Raw genomic sequence first — 19,266 nt, 5'->3', positions numbered from 1 at the left:
ACTAGCAAGAAACTCTGTGCTGGAAACGCAGTGCAGAATCTCATGAGCTAACAGTGATTATCACTGGAAGAGATAATAGTGATATGTGTGGCCTAGCCTCAAATGGAATCTCCCCTCAAAAAGATTCCTGCTATTTTGTACCCATTTCAGTCTCCAGGGACCAGTAAGTCCCTGATTTCTTTTTCAAGTTGGCCCATAAGAAGCCAGTAAGTGTTGATTAGTTGGGAATACTTAGCAGAGTTTTGCAATAGTGGCTGATTTTACTAAAACATGTTTCATACTCGGCTGCCTCACTGTGGGCAGCTGCTGAGAAGGAGCAGATGTTGGCCTCCAACTGTGCGTCGTGCCTTTGGAAGTGAGCGAAGTCAGGGAAAATGCACCAGATGGATCAGAGGCAGAGGCTCACCCATTCCCCAAACTCTTCTTCCAAGCTGCCCCATCTTGTAGACCTGGAGCAAAGTCCCTTTGCATTGACACAGCCGGTTCATGGCTGGCAGATTTAAACCCTGCAGTAGCCTGGAAGAAGTTGTAAACCTTGGTTTAGAGGTCACTTTCTGAAGTGTACTTTAGAAAAACATCCGCAGCGGAGATCCTGAGCTTTTTTGATCAGGATGTGCTATAGATACAGACCGTGAGATAGGGAGTGAAAGGTGTGTGGGACCGGCTGCTGCAGGAGGGTGTTGCACGGCATTCCCCTTCCCCTCCTCTCCTTTGGGTCGTACGAGTTTGCTCCAGACTTGCTGTAGTAATGGGGTTAGGCAGAGTGATTCCACCCTGTCATGTCACAGGGTGTTGTTCTGTTATTCCTTCTATTTTTGTTTTCCTGCTTACTTTGGCAGGGGGAGTTATTTTGTCTTGATAGCAGTTCCGCAAAGCCAGAAAAAAATATAATTGTAAATTCCAGAGTTGAACTACCACTTTCAAGCTCCTCTCTTATTCCTTGGAAGCCGCCCCCATGGCGTTAGGGACAATCCCTCCCCTTTGGCTGAGACCTTTGGAAAGCACAAGGGAAGCAGGAGACAGTTGGGATCATTTGCCAGATGGGCATTTCTGAGCTTTCCCCACACTAGTGAGGATGATCACAGCTAGGTGAGCTCCGCAGAGGTTTTGCAACGATGTACCACAGTGTGTTTGCTGCGTGCGGTACAGCCTTCAGTGTCACTGCTGTGGCATGCTGTGGTGTGCCAGGGTCAGGAGCTCTCAGCTGGCACGGGCCGATGGCACTGCATCCTGGCGGTCGTGACTTGCAGAGTCATCTGAAACCCTTTTTTACTGTTTGTTGTTGTTGTCATTTTATTTTGGCAGTACCTCTAATGTAATTCACTATTTCCAGTGGCCATGTTCCATCCTGGAAATAGCACCAGGCTAGAAGAGAAAGGAAAATCCACGTGGAACTTAATCGTAGAATCATAGAATCATAGAATGGTTTGGGTTGGAAGGGACCTTAAAGATCATCTAGTTCGAACCCCCCTGCTGTGGGCAGGGACACCCTCCACTAGGCCACGGTGCCCAAAGCCTCATCCAACCTGGTCTTAAACACTTCCAGGGATGGGGCATCCACAACCTCTCTGGGCAACCTGTGCCAGGGCCTCACCACTCTAACAGGAAAGAATTTCTTTCTAACATCTAATCTAAATCGACCCTCCTCCAGCTTAAACCCATAAGTAGGAATGATCTAATTCCTTTCAATTGACTTCACTTGCTCTTGTGAAAGTGTTTACCTGTTGTACATGGGGGTTAGAGTTTCTCAAATACGTATCTTTAGAGCAAGGGGTTGTGACTGAATTATTAGAGGCTTACAGAGTGCTTTGGAAACCTGTAGTGAAAATCCCTGGAAAGGCTGATGGGATCCTGGCGATACAGTGGTAATACCCCATGCTCTTGTTCTTAGTGTGTGTTCCAGAAATGTGTCAGCTGTGCCTATAATTAGAGCATTGTCTTCATTCCCTTTTTCTTTTCCTCATTAAGTAAATTTTTTTGTGGTGCTGGGACACAGAAGTGGCCCCTCATCTGTCTAGCCTGGTACTTATCTTTGGCCATGACCAGGTGTTTGCTAGGAGGTGAAGAAGGACCCAAGATGAACAGTGACTCCAGTCCCTAGACCATGTCCAACATCCCGGGGGTTAATCACGTCTTCTGCACACTGAGAAAGTTTTTTGTTGTTCACCCCAGACAGAAGGTGGTTGGCAGTGCTCTGATGTCTCTCGTAAAACAGTAAAAATTATTCTCAGGTCTATTGTTAAGAAATGCTCTTGGGCATTTCTCCTGCACTGATGTTACATGGTAAAAGCATCGAGGAACTCTTCTCTTTGGGCTCTTTAGTTTGAACAATGAACTGACAAGAATAATTGATTTTAACGGGAACTCAGACTTCCACCTTGAGGACAAGCAGTATGCAGGGTATGTCAAAACCAAATGTACGTTATCACCTATTGCATTTCTTCTTGCTGCATCCCTCTTCTCATGAGTAGGACACTTTTCCCAAATATCTAAGTCCTCATTATTGTAAATTTACAAGGCTGAGATTTTGCGAATTCTTCTGATGGGCATGGAGAACATGATTTTATTTATGACAGCCTTCGTATACTGAGAAAATGCTGTGTCTGGGGGAGCGTGATTTCACATTTGACTGTTCCTACTGTGATTATTATTGTTAAATCCAGTTCTTTGTTACCCCTTTCTAGTGATGGCCAAATGGTAGATAGGATAGAACATAAGAAGTTGGAAATGTAAACTTCTGCATCACCCAATTAAACACAGAGAAATAGTAATTTCTAGGGCATGATTCACCTCACTTGAAGGTAGACAATTGAAATAGCCGAGATGAATCACACTCCAGATGTGTCTCTTTCTCTTCACTGATTATAAAGGAGTCCAGATGACTCTCAGATGCTGTGTGGTAGACATCTAAAATTGCAGGAGATAAGTCCCTTTCAAGGTCTTTGGCTGAGTATGTCTGACCACAGTGCTAAGACGCAGATTTGAAACCAAGAGACGTGAACTTTCCAGAGTGAAGAGCTCCTATGTTGAATTTTCTCAGAAAATATTTTATCTTGACCTTTCTCTAGTTCATCATCTCTTGCTGCTGCAGATGTCAGGTTCTGTCTCTGTAACCTTGCCCTGAAAGAGTCAGATGGCTCTACAGATGCAGCAAGATGTCTTGCAAAATAAATTTAACTGGATCTTTTAATTTTAGGCTCTGTTGTTCTCTCAATGGGCCCAGCACGTGCGATGGCCGGAACTCAAATTCTGCCATCCTGCTGCCATCCTTTTTTCACAGGCTGAAGTGTATTTGTATTTTGGAAGGCTAAGGCTTGCTTACAGGCTTCCTGGCATGTGGATCCCTTTCTTGGGCTAACAAGATGGACCAGGGGCTGGAAAGGACCAGCTAAAGGGGCCTTTCTTCTGTCTGCTGGCACTGGACAGTGAAAACTGAGAACTTACAGCCTTTCTCCTTGAGTATCAAGAAATACCTCGCAAAGCCACCTCAGCTCCTGACATCCACTGAAAGCATCTTCCAGATCTCTGTGTTAACAGCAGAAAAAGGCCAAGCACCCCTCTGCTTTTCTGGCCCTCTGCAAGTCCCTGGCAGCCCTTGCCGCTGGCCAAGCCCTGCTCCTTGGCGCTGGGATTTTTGCGCCTCAGGCTCGGAAATGCACTTTTGCAAAGTAGGCTAGGAGGCTCTAAAACACAATCCCTCTGAAGTTTGGTTTCAGTGACGTTTCTGTGACAGTTGGTGCCCAGAACTGCCTGTGTGTGAAGTGACAGCAAAGTCTATGTCAGCTGAAGCAGAAAAAACAGAAACACGGCTTCTGCGTAATAGCTCCGTTCCTGGTTCATCATCAGTGAAAAATGGACTAAAATACCCACTGGCATTAACAAAAGGAACGAGTGTCAGGCCAACCTGATTTATTTTGTGACAAGAAAACTGATTTTCTAGACAAAGAATGTACTCTACCTCGTTTATTTAGATCAGCTAAATCGAAGATTGCAACAAGCCACTGGTGGGAGGTAGCCATGGGGACAAGGGGGAGATGTTATGGATTACTGCAAGACTTCTGTGACACTGTAATAAATATTTCATGCTGTTTCACAAATCTCTGGTAAGGTCTCTTTGGGAATAGTATTTACAGTTCTGGTCATCTGTGTTTAAGAAGGATGCAGGCAAAATATCTAGATGCCTAGAAGGGCTGGTGAAATGCTCAGGGGAAGGAAGAGCCGTCTGCCAAGACAAGGCTGAAAGAGCGGAGCTTGCTTAACCTGGGAAACCTCGGGCTGGGGCGAGGAGGGACAGTGCCTGGACAGTGTCCCTAAATACAGCAAAAGGGAAACACTAGTGAAGGAGGAGAGCTCCGTGCTGGCAGAATAACAGATGACTGTTAACTGGTCTTGAATATATTAAGGGGGTTTTTCTTCAGCTGTGAAGTCTGCATTTCTTCCAGATCTGTCTTGGGGTTCTTTGTGGTTTAAACTGATTCATATTTATGAAAGCATCTAGAAACCTTGATTTAGAGTGATGTGAGGTGTTGTGAGGAAGGACTGAAACAGGCCACTGCCTGGGCTGAGCATTCACTTGTTGCACTGGAAACAGAAATAATTCTTTACAACTGTTATTTTTCCAGATGTAGCTACCCTACTTTGCTAAGTGAGGGTGCAGAGCTGGGGCGAACCGACGGTCCTACACCATCTGGCTTCAGCCGCCGCTAGTTTGGATGGGATGCTCTGGTGCCCAGCTCCTTGTAGCTCTGTATCAAAAGCCCAAACATGAGATAAATCCACGTTAATACAGTAGATACCCTCTGCGGTAGGTTCAGCACATCGATGAGGTGCACCACTTGACTCTTCAGTGAGCGCTTGTTATTAACCCAGACCTTTGTTTTCTGTCTGCTGTCAAGTGATCTGGTGAGGCTCGTGTGTAGAAATCCCCTATATGATATACAAAGAAGCCGTGTTTCTTTTACAGGTGATTTTGGATTAGACAGGACAATTTGTCAAAATGGAAGTAGGAAGAACATTGTTTTACTTTACTACAGGAACAAGAGGTCCGCTGACTAGATACATCTTGGCTTTGAGGATGAAAGGCACGAAGTGTCGAGTTAGGCTTTCTTAGATCTTGCTGCTTTATGTACAACTGGCTCTCATAATCGATGAGCTGAAACTGCAACTGTATTTGTTACAAACCTAAGTAGCTTGATTTCTTAAAGGAAAGTCAGTTCAAGGAAAACGATAAGCTGGGTCCTTTAATCTGTTGACTGAATTGCCTGGGGGGACTTGAATGCTCTTGTATGTTTATGCTGAGAACCCTGCAGCAGTGCTAGAAGCTTTACTGCAAGTTCTTACTGTGCAGGTAGTTATTAGCAGGCATTTTGGTAAGCCAAACTTATAAAAGAGTCGTTAAGAGCACTCCAACCATTCCCAGTGCTTCTGCGCTTACGTAACCGCTGCGACGGGTTATTGTCTTTATGCTTTGTATTGCTTGCCTAAATTGAAAGGATATCTGTGGCTGTTAAAGTCTTGCCATGTGGAAGGTCTGTAATGGTTTGCAGCGCTGAGCTCTTGCTTTGTGAGCTGAAATTGTGATTTGGAGGCGAGCCCAAGTGCATATTCAGTGCGTCTCAGACAGCAGAATTAATGAACAAGGTTCAGGATGGCTCTGACAAGCTAATAAGCATATGGGTAAAGTCTATATTTGCTAGGGCAGTCTTACTGTTCAGTGCAGAACTCCTGCAGTGGACGAAACATAAACACAATTTATTATTCTGTTAAGAAATACATGACTATCATTCTGAGGAGCAGCGGGTGTCCCAGGCATGGATGGATGATTTGTCTTTGGGATGCCCAAGCATCAGTGTTCAGATGAGTCCTTCCCGCAAGCATCGAGCAGGAGTTTTATATATATAAAACTAGGTGACTCGCAATGAAAATGGGGACCGGGTAGGTCCTTGCCGTGGTGCTGGTCTAGCTCGAAGGCAACCGTGTGGAGAGACGGTGGTCGGTCCTGTCGGACACGAGTCTGGCCTCAGTCCAGTTTCCAGTGGGCAGGTATCTGCACCCTGAAGGCTGTCACGGCAGCCAGCACCGGCAGGTTTCTTGTGGGCAGAGCGAGGTTTGAACGTGCTGTGGAGCTGGGCTGTACTCCAGGAGAGTCTGAAACAGGTCAGCAGGGGCCATGGTGCCTTTTTATCTGCTGTGTAGCTTGAAGATTTCAAAAGCAAGGGGTCAGTACATCACCAGCACCAAACAAACGCTGAACTCTCCGTTTTAAAAAAAAAAAGTGTTCTTCTAAATGTGTTTGCAAACTTTGCTTGGATTTGCATGGAAAGCCTTCTGAGCCTCGAGCTGACATTTGATACTTTAACCGAGCAAACTTGCTCTGAAATGCAAATTCCTTTGCAGGACACCATCGCTTGGTTTTGCCGTTTTGGGGAACTCCCAGCTATACATTACGCTAACCAAATTGTACCCTAAAGCCATGTACCTTGATAGATGTGCATGCTCATAAATACGGGCTGGCGGTGGCAGGGGAGGTGTTGCTTTTCCCATGCCTCAGACCTGAGAGGTGCTGAACACCCACACGCGATGCTCGCTTGCGTGGCATGGTTAGGAGCAGGACGGCGGTCTGCAGAAGCGGTCACAGACACTAGATGAGATCGCGTGAGGGTGAAATCGTTATGGATTGGAATGGAGGAAAATCGGTTTACTTTGGCTGAGCGCTTTTTTCTGTGCTGCTGCTGTGCATGTGCTTGCATTGGGGAACTGAGCTTTTATTGACTGCTGGTTTTCTGTTTTCAAAGCTGATCAGTGGTGGTTCTATTGTAAGTGCTGAGGCAGTATGGGATCACGTCACCATGGCCAACCGGGAGTTGGCGTTTAAAGCAGGAGACGTTATCAAGGTCCTGGATGCTTCCAACAAGGACTGGTGGTGGGGTCAGATCGATGATGAAGAAGGATGGTTTCCCGCCAGCTTCGTGAGGGTGAGTGACTTTCTTCTTTTTTACCGCTACAGTGAATCACTGCCAATGCTGCTCAGAATGGTCAATGAACTGAAGTGCTTACTGTGTGTCTTACCATTGATGCTTATTTCTGGTGTGGCTGTTTTCTGTCCGAAAAATGAGGAGTAAAGAAGGTTTCAAAAGAAATGAGAGTGGGGTAGAGGGCAGCTGGAATATAGCTATTGACTCTGCTTTTTGTGCTCTTGGGATATGGAGTGGCCTTTGCTGTGTGTCTCAACATGTTGTATCCTCTCTCCTGAAGTAGTTCTTTGGAAAACCAGCTAAGTATTTTGCGGGCTATGAGTAGATGATTTGGTGGGGCCTAAAAGTTCACACTGGCTACAAGCGAGAGCTTTCTGGTCAGTGTGTTGCACAGGGAGTGTGTCAGCCCTCCCCTTTCTAAAAGCAGTGCTGCGTTTTGACTCTTCAGCAGTTTTGGATGTAAAATTACTTCACTAATTAGTCTGTGACCAGCTCTGGTTATTTTTTTTTAAGAGGACAAGGAACCATTTTGCTTGTCTCTATTTTTCTGCTGAAGCAGGTTTTTCGGTACCCAGCCACCTCCAGTGGCAATCTGGCCTTTCACAAATAAGAAGGATTTAAGCACTTAATTTTTTTTGCTCAGTATGTGTTAAGAAAGCAAAGGGACCAGAAGATGCCCTTTTTGCTATCATCAGCTCCTGCCACATTATTTGGGCGCTCTCAAGCCTTTCTCGGGGACTCAAGACGTCGGCTTTGACCTTGTGTGCTTCCTTCTCCTCTCCCTTCTGTGCAGGGTTCGATAGGCGGGATCAGAGATTTAATTCCTTTAGAAGCTTAGGGGATATGGTTCAAAAAATGAAGATTTCTTTTGCCTTGTTAAATTGTGTGAAAGATGACTCTTTCCTCTGAGCCTCCCAGGCAATTTGACAAGCTCCGTGGCAGTCGAGGGGAAGGCTGTGCTCTCTGGAACGCACGCTGAAGACCATGCTGCATCCCAAGGAGAATGCCATGTTTGCTTTGGTTCTCTGCCTGTCTTACCCTCCCTCTGAGCCTTTTTTGGGCAACCCTGCACCATCAGCATCCCTGTTTGATTACATCACTTCACCTGGGAAAGAGCCATATGGATTAGGAAAATTGGGTTAAAATATATGACCCGGTGATGCACAGTGACCGCTGACGATGGAACCCAGACCTTTGCTTGCTTTTGCCTCCCCAGGCCACAATTTTTCTTTCCCCTGTGATACTCATGATGCAGCTCTTTTGTCTCTCCTAGGTCTGGCCAGTGCTAAGAGTTGAGAGATCAGTGACTGGAACTGGAGCCTGGGCTGCCTGCCTGAAAAAGTTTATGCTGTTATTCTGGCCCAGAATAACAAACAGTGTTTAGTATTTTGTTGAATAGGGCACCATGAGTCTGACCCTGCAGCCAGTGGAGATAACGAGTTTGGAAAATGGATTTGTATCAGATGTGATCAAGGTGATAATCTTATTGCAGAAAATATTCTCACCCATGCCGCTAGCACATCTCATCTGTGTTGCTGGCTGGAAAGGCTGAATTAGAAAAATATCTCTGATTATTTTTGCTTAATTTGGAGACTGAAATACTCTGGGCCAGTTTAACTTTTCAGTTCATTGACCAGTGCTGTTTTGTTTTGTGGTTCAGGGGAAAAGATTTAATATCCTTTTTTGTGTGATGTTGTAAACATACTGTTCACGGTAGGTTTAATAACAGTCTTGTTTTCTACTACCCTGTTTTCTAAAAAAAACCAACAAACCCCACACCAAACAACTAAATAAACAAGCCCATTTACTCTGAGGCCCAAAACCATGGGTCATTCAGCTTGGCTGAGCTTTCCACCTCTCCCTACACTTTTCAAAGGCTGCGAGGATGATTTTAGAAGCTGGGAAAAACAAAGGAGAGGAATCAGTGGATCTCAGACTGTTGTACACAAATGTCTGAACAACATCCTGGAACAAACCTTGGTGTTTAGGATTGGGATGGCCTTACCAGGCAAGTTCCTTGCCCATTCTGTCTAATGTGACATCCCCACAGCTTGACTTTATTCCAGCAAAATCAGTCCTTCCGTCCGCTCTGCAAGAGGCCAGATCAGTTATTCCATCCGTGAGACACTTGTTCAGTGCGGGCTGGGACCAGACACCTGCCCTGGGACCAAATGATGCGCTCCCAAAGAGGGAAGCTGCATGGGTTTGCCGCCGTGAATGAGAATTAATATTTAAAAATAAGTACCAGGCATTTAAAAAAATATGCAAGCGGAGTTCTGGCACAGTTTGTCTGCAGCTCTGCAAGGGAGGCTGAAGGGGAAAATTTGCCACTCGGGTTTACAAAACAGAGCTGCCGTCTCCACGCAGCACTTCTCGGTGTGCTGCCTCGAGGCAGCCCACTCGCTGGTTGTCCTGTGCTAAGGAAACAACTGCCATTTGGGCTGCATGTTCTCCTCTCCTCTGTTGGCTGAGGTCGCCTGCTTGCCTCTTCATTTCTATTCTTGCCTACTCCCCCCCGCCCCCTTCGCTCTCTGTCTTTCTTGGTAAGTAATTTGAACCAGATGCCTGCAAAGCCTTTGGGGCCCTTCCCGAGGGTGCCTGTACCCCCCCGGTGCTTGCAGGACCATTGCGGCAGGTTTATGCTCCTTCAGGGTCCTGTTCAGGACCGTTTCACCTGAACACTTTTCACTTCCCTCTTCTCTCCATTTTTTTCCCTCTTCTATTTCTTGTTCAGCTGATCACTCTTTCATAATGAGGAGGCTGGGTTTTTTCTCTGTTGTACTTTGAGCCCTGCTTTTTTAAGATGATGCCAAAAAAATGCCTGATTTAGCCTGGGTGGTTCTAGTTTTACTTGCAAAATCATTGCTTTCCTTTATGCGTGTATTTCTCTTATGCAAGGACAAGAGGAAAAGGGAACAACATGTTGCCTAGTAGAGGATGAAAAGCAGTTCAAGAAAGAGATGACAGGGCAGACCAGACAGGTATAAAACCAAATAGGATGAATTTCAGGATTTTTTTATACTGCAGGTGTCTTGTAGGTACTAACAGGAGGTGCAGCAGAAGATCACTGCAAAGTCAGATTCCACTAAAAGTCCTTTGGATCACTTCTGAGCACAAAATCGGGCTGGAAACCTAGTTTACAATGAGATGTCTGGCGCTTTTTGCTCTCCAGCCAGATCATATGAAAATCTCTGGCAAAGCATTTGGCACTCACAAAATCTCATAGCAGGAAAAATACACATTTGCAAGTGCAGAGGAAAACAGTAACCTGCTGATTCCCTTGGCCTCTTTTACACGCCTAGTTGGGGGGTTGCAAACAAAAACTGCACTTGAATTGCCTGCACGTACAGGAATTGTTGTCTCCATGCATAACACCTGCAGTTATCCTCTTAGTAGCTTGCGATTTGGCTAGAAGAAAGGGGGAGAAAGGAAAGCCATAGAGTTTTGGGAGCACAGGAACTTTTGAGGAGAAACTGGATGATAAAGTCATGCTCTTTGGGGAAGTGAAAAAGCGCAACATAGGAGAAGTAAAATTTGGATCTAGTAAGCAATAGTGAATGGTTTCCTGCAGGAAGCTGCTGCACTCGGGGAGAAAGTTATGAAAACCTGTAAGTCATTAGAGAGGCGGATGAGAACTCCAGAATTAGGTTTAAGGCAGAACAATGAGCTGGGTTTAGGACAGTGAAGGTATCTATGTTGTATTTTAGCGCATGTAATCGAGTGAGCGTGCTGGACAACCACAGGGTGCAACCATCAATCTTGTGGTTAGCTGCACAATGTCCTTGAATGTCCTGTCAAGTTTTAGGGGTCTGAGAAGGCGGGAGGTACAATTGGGAAAAACCACCAGGAATTATAGACAGGATATATATACTTGTAGTGGTGATCCTACTTGTTGCTTTTCTTTCCTTTGTGGATGGCATAGCCTTGGGCTGTCTTTACATGATGTGGTACAAATGTCTTCTTGAATACCAGCACATCCAGTGTCCACATCTGCTCAAAAAAATAGGCTTAGTGTTTGTAGGGAGTAATTTATAGCACAGAATAAGAGTCCAATACTGCAAATGGATCAATTGTCATACCTTAAGGTCTTTAGAAAATACAGTAAGTCTCAAAACAAATTTTTGATTGCAGAGCCCAACATCAAGTCTCCGAAGTGGCCCAGGTGAGATTCAAACACTCCAAACACAGGAAATCAAATGGTATCGTGTTTGGGCTGACATAGTTCCACAGAAAAAGAAATAAAAAAAATGAATGAAAGCTTATGGATGTGTAGTGCTGTGAAATTTTTCCGAGGAGACATGGCAGAATGCACCCATCCTGGGCAGAGATGGAGATTTATTTTGTTATAAAGCTCTCCTTAATCTCCTTGGATACCGAGGCAGACTGAGTTTCCAGAATACATTTCTTCTCACCTCAACAGCAGTGACTCTCCCTTCCATATATTTACTAAGCTAAGCTACAGAGCAAATCTGGGGTTGAGGAGGTTTTACTACAACTTCTTGTAGTGCCCTGTGACTGTTGAGTTGTGCAGAAATGAAGGGTAATGGTTCTCTGAAGGCTTGAGCAAAGATGGTGTATAAATACTTTGTGGTCTGTACCTCTTACATAGGAGAAAACGCAGGGGTGGATCAGTGCAGCAGCACTCCCTGTTCTCTCCCATCATTGCCTAGGTTTCCCCAAGTGTTGTAATTTTAGATTGATTTTCCTGCTGAAAAGCTGCCTTTGACCCACTTTATTGTCTGCTGCTAAAGGAGAAGTGCTAGATAAATCGGTGTAAGCTTTTAAGGCACTGTTCAGTAGGAGACTCTAAACCCAAGTCCTGTCGGAGTGCCTAGCAGCTCCTACGCTTCATTGGGTAGGTGGGTTTAACTTTTGTTCGTAGGAGTTGGGACTGTGCTCTCTATTGCAGGTGGTGTTCTGAGAGCCAGCCACGTCTTGCTGCCCTGCCTGCTTTTTTTCCCCTTTAAAATCTCATTGCAAGTGTAGGGATCTCGATACAACGGCACGTCACTCGCCTGCTTTTCCATCCGCTGCAGTCATTGCGTTAGCTTTTCCTTAGCGCCAATCGTAGCGGCATCTAGGTGAGATTTTCCAGGGAAAAGAGGATATCGCTGAAGTAGCAATCACCTCTTGGACAAACAAAACGGTGTGTGCTGCAATGTCTGCTGCAGTCAGTGCCTTGTAAAGGAGATTTTATTCTCCTGTGGCAAATCCAGCATAAAAATAGCTTCTGGTTAGAGGTATCGCACCCGGCGCGAGCAGCACTCCACAGCGACAGGATGCGCTGCAGACAAATTGTGGTTGGTTTTTTTTTTTTTTTAAAGTCAAGCAGCATTTTAGCATCCAAATGCTGCCTGCACTAATTGCAGCTGCCATTAACGTGACAACTCATGCCACTCAGCTCAGCATCTGTCAGGTCCCCAAAGGTTCAAATGGGTTCACTTGGGCTCGCAGGTGCAAATCCAGTGTTTTGAGGCCATTCTTTGAATCAGACAAACCAGCCAGAAATCTTCACAGCCCCTTCCCTGTCCTCTGCCAAACTGGTTGTGAAGAAAGCTCCCTCCCCTGAAGGAAGCAGTGGCTTCCTCGGCCTGGCAGGGTTTCTGCAATGAGCTGCTGGAGCTTTTGCTCTTCCCTGTTGTGCGTCACACAGGGTATCACACACCGGGGGCTCTTGGTTTTTAGGAAATGGGGGGAGCTGAGCCCTAACTCACAGCATTTTGGTGGATATAGTGTAGCACGTCCAATTTATTGCAGTGTCCACGCAACTTTTGCTACGTGCTACATGGTGGAACGCCAGCCCATGGGAGTGTGTGCCTCTAGACTGCAGGAAACAGAGGGAGGAAGCACAGGGCAAGTTCTTTGGAGCCATTTCTGTTCATCTTTCATGGATAGAGTCTGAAGCTGTCTCTATAGAGTCCCCTGTTTTCTCCTTTTCCAGAAACGAGAGAAGGTGTTTCTTACCTTGGGTAAAGGGAACTTCTGAGGTTGGGAATGGAGAGATTTAGAGAGGAAGGAAGAGCTGGAAGTGGGTTTGCTGAAGCTAGGAAGTCACAGGAGGGAAAGAGAAGGTATCAAAGAGCCTGTGAACTGGAGGGAAGTGAAGGACAGTGAGGCTGGAGCCAGATTACAGAAGGAAAAAATCAGGCTGTGGGAGAAAATAGTGGTAGGACCACAGCAGGGAAAACCAACTTGCTTCAACTGCCTTTCCTTCTGCTGCCAAATGTGCTATCCAATTCCTATCCTGGAATGGGATGCAGGGAGAAGATGGTCTGTGTTTCCCAGTGAACAGCAGCCCAACCACAGCCCCATATCTTCCCCATGCCTGCAGCCTGCCCACCGAAGGGCAGCGATGCTGGGCTTGGCTGAGGCAACTGCTGGGAGGACAGGCAGCATCCCTGCGCCTCCTGCCGCCTGCCAGGTCCTCTCTGAAGGCAGGGAAGGGAGAAGCATCTGCTCCTGGGCATTTGTAGAGCCCAGGACAGTCTGTGCTTCCTCCTGAGGGCAGAGGGAGGCTGTGCCCAGATCACTGGAGTGACACGCAGAGACTGATGATGTTTTACTTATGCAAAGCTCTGCACCATGAGCCCTACTTTATTGCAAGTAAGCAAGTGATCTTTTTAATCCAGTATAGAGTCCAACAGAGCGTGCATATAATACATCGCATGTGGCTGAAAATAAGGGCACAGCGCTAGCTAACCACCAGCTCACGGAAGAAGGGAGAAGGGGCAAACCCCGCGGCTCAGGGAGCAGCTCTGCTGAGCGGGGCAGCCTGGCAAGGTGGGTAAAATGGTCCTGAGGCCCTGCTGCAGCTTGGTTTTGTAGGGTTATTGGAGTCTCCTACACTCCCCTGCAGTTGTTGTAGGGCTAATGGCACTGTAATACCACTGTCTGGTACCAGATTTGGTGAAGGTTGGGCCACTCGCACAGGTATTTGTCATAAAGTTGCTGGTGAGCAGAGATTCAGTAGAATGGCAACAGCTCTCTGGAAGGATCTGCCTGTATCGTTAATCTGCCACATTATTTAATTGTGAGCTAGAATCCAGGATGGCACATTATCTGCTAGTTTTGTCCTTGTGAATATCCAGTGGAAGGAGATTAATAATCCAGATGGCTGGTAAAATGTTTGTTTTATCATGCTTTCTGATTATTATGAGACTATCAGCCCTCAGCGCCTATTCAAGTAAAATGTCCTCTATATACAGTGCATGCATTCAGCACTCTAAATATATAATAATTACAGGTCAGCTAATGTTGGAACAGTGCCATTTGGTGATTTTATGCGCCATTTGGGTATAGCTGCAAATTGATAAATCACATTTCTACAGATTCTATATAAATCACATATAATATTAACTAGCACAATGAAATGATCAGCTCTCTCTGGCTCCCAGAACTGGGTCCTTAGGCAAGAGGGGCTTTATGATTTGACTATTTTACTTTTATCTGCCTCTGCAAATTGTTATGTTATGCAGGAGCTGGTCATGACTTCCTAATGAGGGTTGAATTTTGAAATAGGACTGTAAGCCTCACGATAAGCCTGTTCTCCACATGTAGGGTGGCCTTTCAGTCTGAAACATCACTTAGGATTAGCATTATACAACTTGAATTTTTTTTCTCCCTGTAGTTTTTCTCAGTTTCTTTTAATTAATTCTTAATACAAAGCGTTTGAAATGGTTCTCAGGGCAGGCTTCATTGTTCGGCATGCAGGACCTTTTTAATGGTGTGGGGGAGATCCACGCAGTGCCGTATCATCTCAGAGCCCATGCTTTTTTGCATTGCAGAGGTGTTTAAAAAGGCACTGAAGGCTGCTTTATTATTGTAGGGTTGTTGATGATTGCTGAACAGCTGTTATTATTTATTCTTAAAAAAAAAAAAAGAGGCGCTGGCTGCAGTAATTCAGGCTGATATCCCAAACTCCCATCTGTGCCAAGCCACAGCCCCTGATGGCTGAGGACAGGACAGGAGTCTAGAGAGACTTGAGATCCAAGGGAGCGGCAGAGCTGACAAGCTGCCAGGGAACTGAAGTCCCGTCTCTGCTCTGTGGAAAGCCCCACAGGAGCTTCACGGAGGTGGCAGCCACCCATCCTAAGCAGGGAAGACTGGGGAGATGAGGTGAAGCTGGGAGAAAACTAGTTTTGAAGTTTCTTTTATTAAAAAAAAAAATGTATTTGCAGTGGGAGGGAGCATCTGTGCATTTGTATCCAGTGCACATTGGAAAAGCTGGGGAAGAGCGCACCCTTTTTCCGCTATTGGTATCCCAGCTGTTACCTGCAGCATTTCAGGCAGGTGAGCGGTTTGGACACGTGTGGCTAAAACATAGTGAACACCCTACTTGCAGATGATGGTGGACTGGGCTAAAATAGGAACCTTTGCAGCATTGTCTAAATCAACTAAATATGACATTTGATAAGTTACTGGGAAGAAACAGTGTCACCCCCAGTTTGCCTCTTCCACCTTAGTGTCGCCTGCAGCACACCATCGTTGTGGTTTGAGCGAGCAGGTCAGTGAAGCAGAGAGGATCTGGCTTGGGGTGGTGGCGTTTGGTCAGAGGACACAATTAACACTTTGAGCACAGATTTCCCTTGCCCCAACACAGCCCAGCTCCTTTTCAGCACAGGCACAAGGGGATTTGAGAGCTGAAGTTGCAAAACCAGCCATGCTGCATCAGGCCAAAGGTCCATCTGGCCAAATTGTTGCTCATGGCTGAGTACAAGAGTGTGGTGAGCCCACAGTGATGCATTTAAGTCCATATTTCAAAGTATGCACGAGCTTTTCTATGCCCTCTGCTTCAACGTAAAGTCTGTCAACCACAAAAGTATCCATGAAAAATGTCATTGCTGAGGTAGATTATCCCCGTTTATAGATGGGGAAAACCTTCACCAGTTTAAGTGATTGGCTCCAGGTCAGCAGCAGAGCCACCAATGTACCTCATCTTTTGTGAGTCATGGACCAAACTTCAAATGATCCCCTGGAAGAATGATCCTTGCTTGAATTACGGAGAACTTTAGAGGTTAAGACAAAAAGCAGGAGTGTTTGAACAGCGCAGTGGGGTTAGTGCTTTCAGCAGCTGAGGTTGGGGAGCGCGGGGTGGAAGGCACATTCAGCTTCCTCTGTTACTGATAAAATTGTTGCATTTGTTTTCAATCTAAAGCAGAAGTCATCTAGACCAGAGCTGTAATATTTTCCTTTTGGGAACATGAATCCTAGCAGGAAATACCAAAAATTTCATTAAGGAAAAAAGCAGGACTCCCAACATTCCCAGACAGCCGTATTCGCTGGGTTTCACTGCTGCTCTCTCACACAAGACATTAAATGGACTCTGGGCTGCACTGTCTTGGGGAAAGGTATGAAGCCTTTGTACTGTGAGGATGGCTCCTTCATCCAACAGGAGCAGCACCGAGGTGCCAGGAGGGGTTATTTCACCTTCCTGGCAGGCTTTGGTTGCGTCCCTCTGGTCTCCTGATGTGCACAAGGAGATCCCATGTTGGCAATGCAGGGCGGGGGACAGGTAGGAGACGGTGCGGGCAGAGCAGGCAGGACGCCTGGGTCCATCCTGGCTCTGCCACTTGCTCATTCAGGCAAATGGTCTGCACTGGGTTTCCTGCCCTGGAAAGTGCCCGGCGCTGCCAGGCCATGGCGTGAGCGCAGCCTGGGGTCAGCAGCTCTCTGCAGCGCTCAGCGTAGGGTTGATGCCCCACTGCCGGCAGAGAGGGCATCTTGTCACTTAAACAGGCATTGCTGCCCTACGCACCCTCGTGTGAAGTCCCTGACAGCTCCCGGGGACAGGGCACAGTCATGAGCAGGGCGAGAAGTCCAGCTTTTTATTGCTTTGGGGGTTTTTATCCCCGAAGTTTGTGGCAGCATTAACATTCCGCTGGAGAATGGGTTTTCTTCAAACATCTCGGCTTCTTGGCCTTTACAACTAACTCCCTGTAGGATGACAAAACGTGGGAGCTGTAAGAAGTGGTTTAGCAAAACATGATATTGGTTAGGAAAGCAGGGAAGGAACATGGGCAGGTTTAGGGGTTTTTTTTTACTTTACTAATTTACAGGAACACAGCCCTTTACAATCTGTTTAAAACTGAATTTAAGCTGAATAATGGGGAAGTATTAAAAACCGTTATCACTGAAAAGGAGACTGAAAGATCAGGTTAAGGATGCAGTTTGTTTTCCATGTGCTGCTCTGTTCGTGTGGACAGTTTCACTGTTTATAGGTAGATGTATTTTTATGTCTGAAAGTCTCCAGTATTTGGGGCTTTAAATGCTGAGGAGAAAAGTTGCTTCATTTACATAACAACTTAGGTGATCTGTGTAAGATAGCGGTATTTCTGTCTGGTTTAAGCTTTATTTAATGTTTGTTTACAAACTACGCTGAACCCAATTTGACTTGATCAGAGTTATCTTAAGCAGGTTTTATTTGGGGGAAAAGGTAACAAAAAGCAGCACTTGATCCGTACGTTGTGTGCAGAGCACAGTCTTGTTCAAAGACGGAGAGACTAGGAGGCAGCGTCGTCTTTTAGTTTAGAAGTCCTATGTATGGTTTTTATTTTATAATGGAAAGAAAATTCAGTGTGCTGAAAATGCAGTGATCCTTTTTCATTGCTTCTTGCACTTTGTTCCAATTTAAAGTATTCAGTGCCCAGGGGTGCTTGGCTCCCCATCCAAAGCTGCCCTCAGCCCCCTGCCCCCCCAGGTTTTAGGAGGCTTATTCGGCCGGTCTGATCTCAGTGCAGTTTAGGGATCACAATCTCAGGATGCTGAGATAGGGCATTTGCCTGAGTGAGAAAGGCTCTTCATGTGAAATGATGAGGAAAGCTGATGTGAAATGAAAATCAATGCTCATTCACCAATCCTGGCCTGGGAAGTTTACAGAAAGCTCAGCGCCACAGCCGGGTTAGCCTGGGCTGATGGTCCCATTCATTCAGATTTCTGAACCAGACGTATCTTGACCTTCTTAAATCAGGTACCTGCAAAGGGCTTAGCCCTCCTCCCAGAGGTTTCTGCTCTTCGGACAGACCCCAGCTGATGGTGTGTGGGGACTGGGACAAGCAGAGCTTTGCGCTAGTAACTGCAGTTTTCTTTAGGTCTGTCTGGTTTACTATGTACATCTTGGTTCAGAGCACTTGACAACATCCAACAGCCCAGGTATCCTTTCACATGATTATTTGATATTTGGGACCAAAACTGTCAACGTGTGAAATCCCTTGGCTTACAAGAGGAACTTGCAGTGTGCAGGGATCCATTGGGGGCTGGTTGCACCAGTGTGAAAATGGACTGTCTGGGCTGTAAGCTGTTGTGGACACCACGGTGCATTGCTGGCGAGAGCATCACCGTTGCTGTAAGGAGGGAGTTGATCCAGTATCTCCCAGAGTCATGCAACCCAAGACCCAGCCTACTTTCACTCATTGACTTCCTGATGCTTTTATGAATAAGCCTGTTGCGCTCTCCTCTTCTCCTCGCAGCTATGGGTAAACCAAGAAGATGGAGTGGAGGAGGGAACCAGCGATGTGCAGAATGGCCATTTGGATCCAAGCGCCGACTGCCTCTGTCTCGGCAGGACTGTTCAGAACCGAGACCAGATGAGAGCCAATGTCATCAATGAAATCATGAGCACGGAGCGCCACTACATCAAGCACCTCAAGGACATTTGCGAGGTACACGGGGGTTGGGATGCCAGGGTACTGCAGCAGGACATGGGATGGGCTGTGGAGAGCTGAGGACTGGGTTTGTCCTTGGGTGATGGGGGAAAAAGATGCAGTGTGTTTGAGTACTGTGTCTAACAAAGGAGCAGCATCTGTCAATAAGTATTGATACTTCTGAGAATTTTCTGCTGGATCTGATAATTACCTTTAGTTTGTATTAACTAAAAGTACAATTTTCTGACCTTTTTTCCATATCTCTTTGACTAAAAAAAGGATGAGGTTGAGATCCTTCAAGCAGTCCTCTTAATTAAAACCCAATGCCATCTACTTTTGAACTTGTGATTGAGGCAATTAGGTTGTAATTAAACCAATCAGTTACCCATTTCATCTGTGTCTTTCACATTGGGTTCACAATTTCCCCTGGCTCAGGATGACCCCTGTTTCCTTTTTCTTGTGGTGAGGCTGAGGGCAAAGTGTTTTCACCCTGAGAAATGAAGTGTGTTACATTTATCTGGTGTAAGGGAACCGGCAAGCAAATAAACTTTGGTGACTGACCTCTTCCATCCTCAACTTGGTTCTTGTTCGTTATGTTACAATTAACCCCTACAGCCCCTTACTGTCCTGCAGCATACAGAATTAGTGCCACA

The 19,266-nt window shown here is 46.0% G+C and overlaps 1 protein-coding gene across 10 annotated transcripts in view; it reads left to right on the top strand.

The window, feature by feature from the left end:
* Window positions 1-19,266, top strand: part of ARHGEF9 (Cdc42 guanine nucleotide exchange factor 9) — a 213,635-nt gene that overhangs the window by 141,280 nt on the left and 53,089 nt on the right. For 9 of the 10 annotated variants that reach the window (XM_075763709.1, XM_075763708.1, XM_075763707.1 and 6 more), the window contains 2 exons: window positions 6,795-6,974; window positions 18,440-18,631. In XM_075763709.1, the coding sequence (XP_075619824.1) occupies window positions 6,795-6,974; window positions 18,440-18,631 (372 nt within the window). Of the gene's footprint in view, window positions 1-6,794; window positions 6,975-16,257; window positions 16,322-18,439; window positions 18,632-19,266 lie in introns of those variants that run through there. The other variant, XM_075763716.1, reaches the window with a different exon arrangement.

Source organism: Balearica regulorum, chromosome 11 (assembly GCF_011004875.1).
Source record: "Balearica regulorum gibbericeps isolate bBalReg1 chromosome 11, bBalReg1.pri, whole genome shotgun sequence".
NCBI lineage: Eukaryota > Metazoa > Chordata > Aves > Gruiformes > Gruidae > Balearica > Balearica regulorum.
This window is presented reverse-complemented; position numbering and strand designations above follow the sequence as displayed.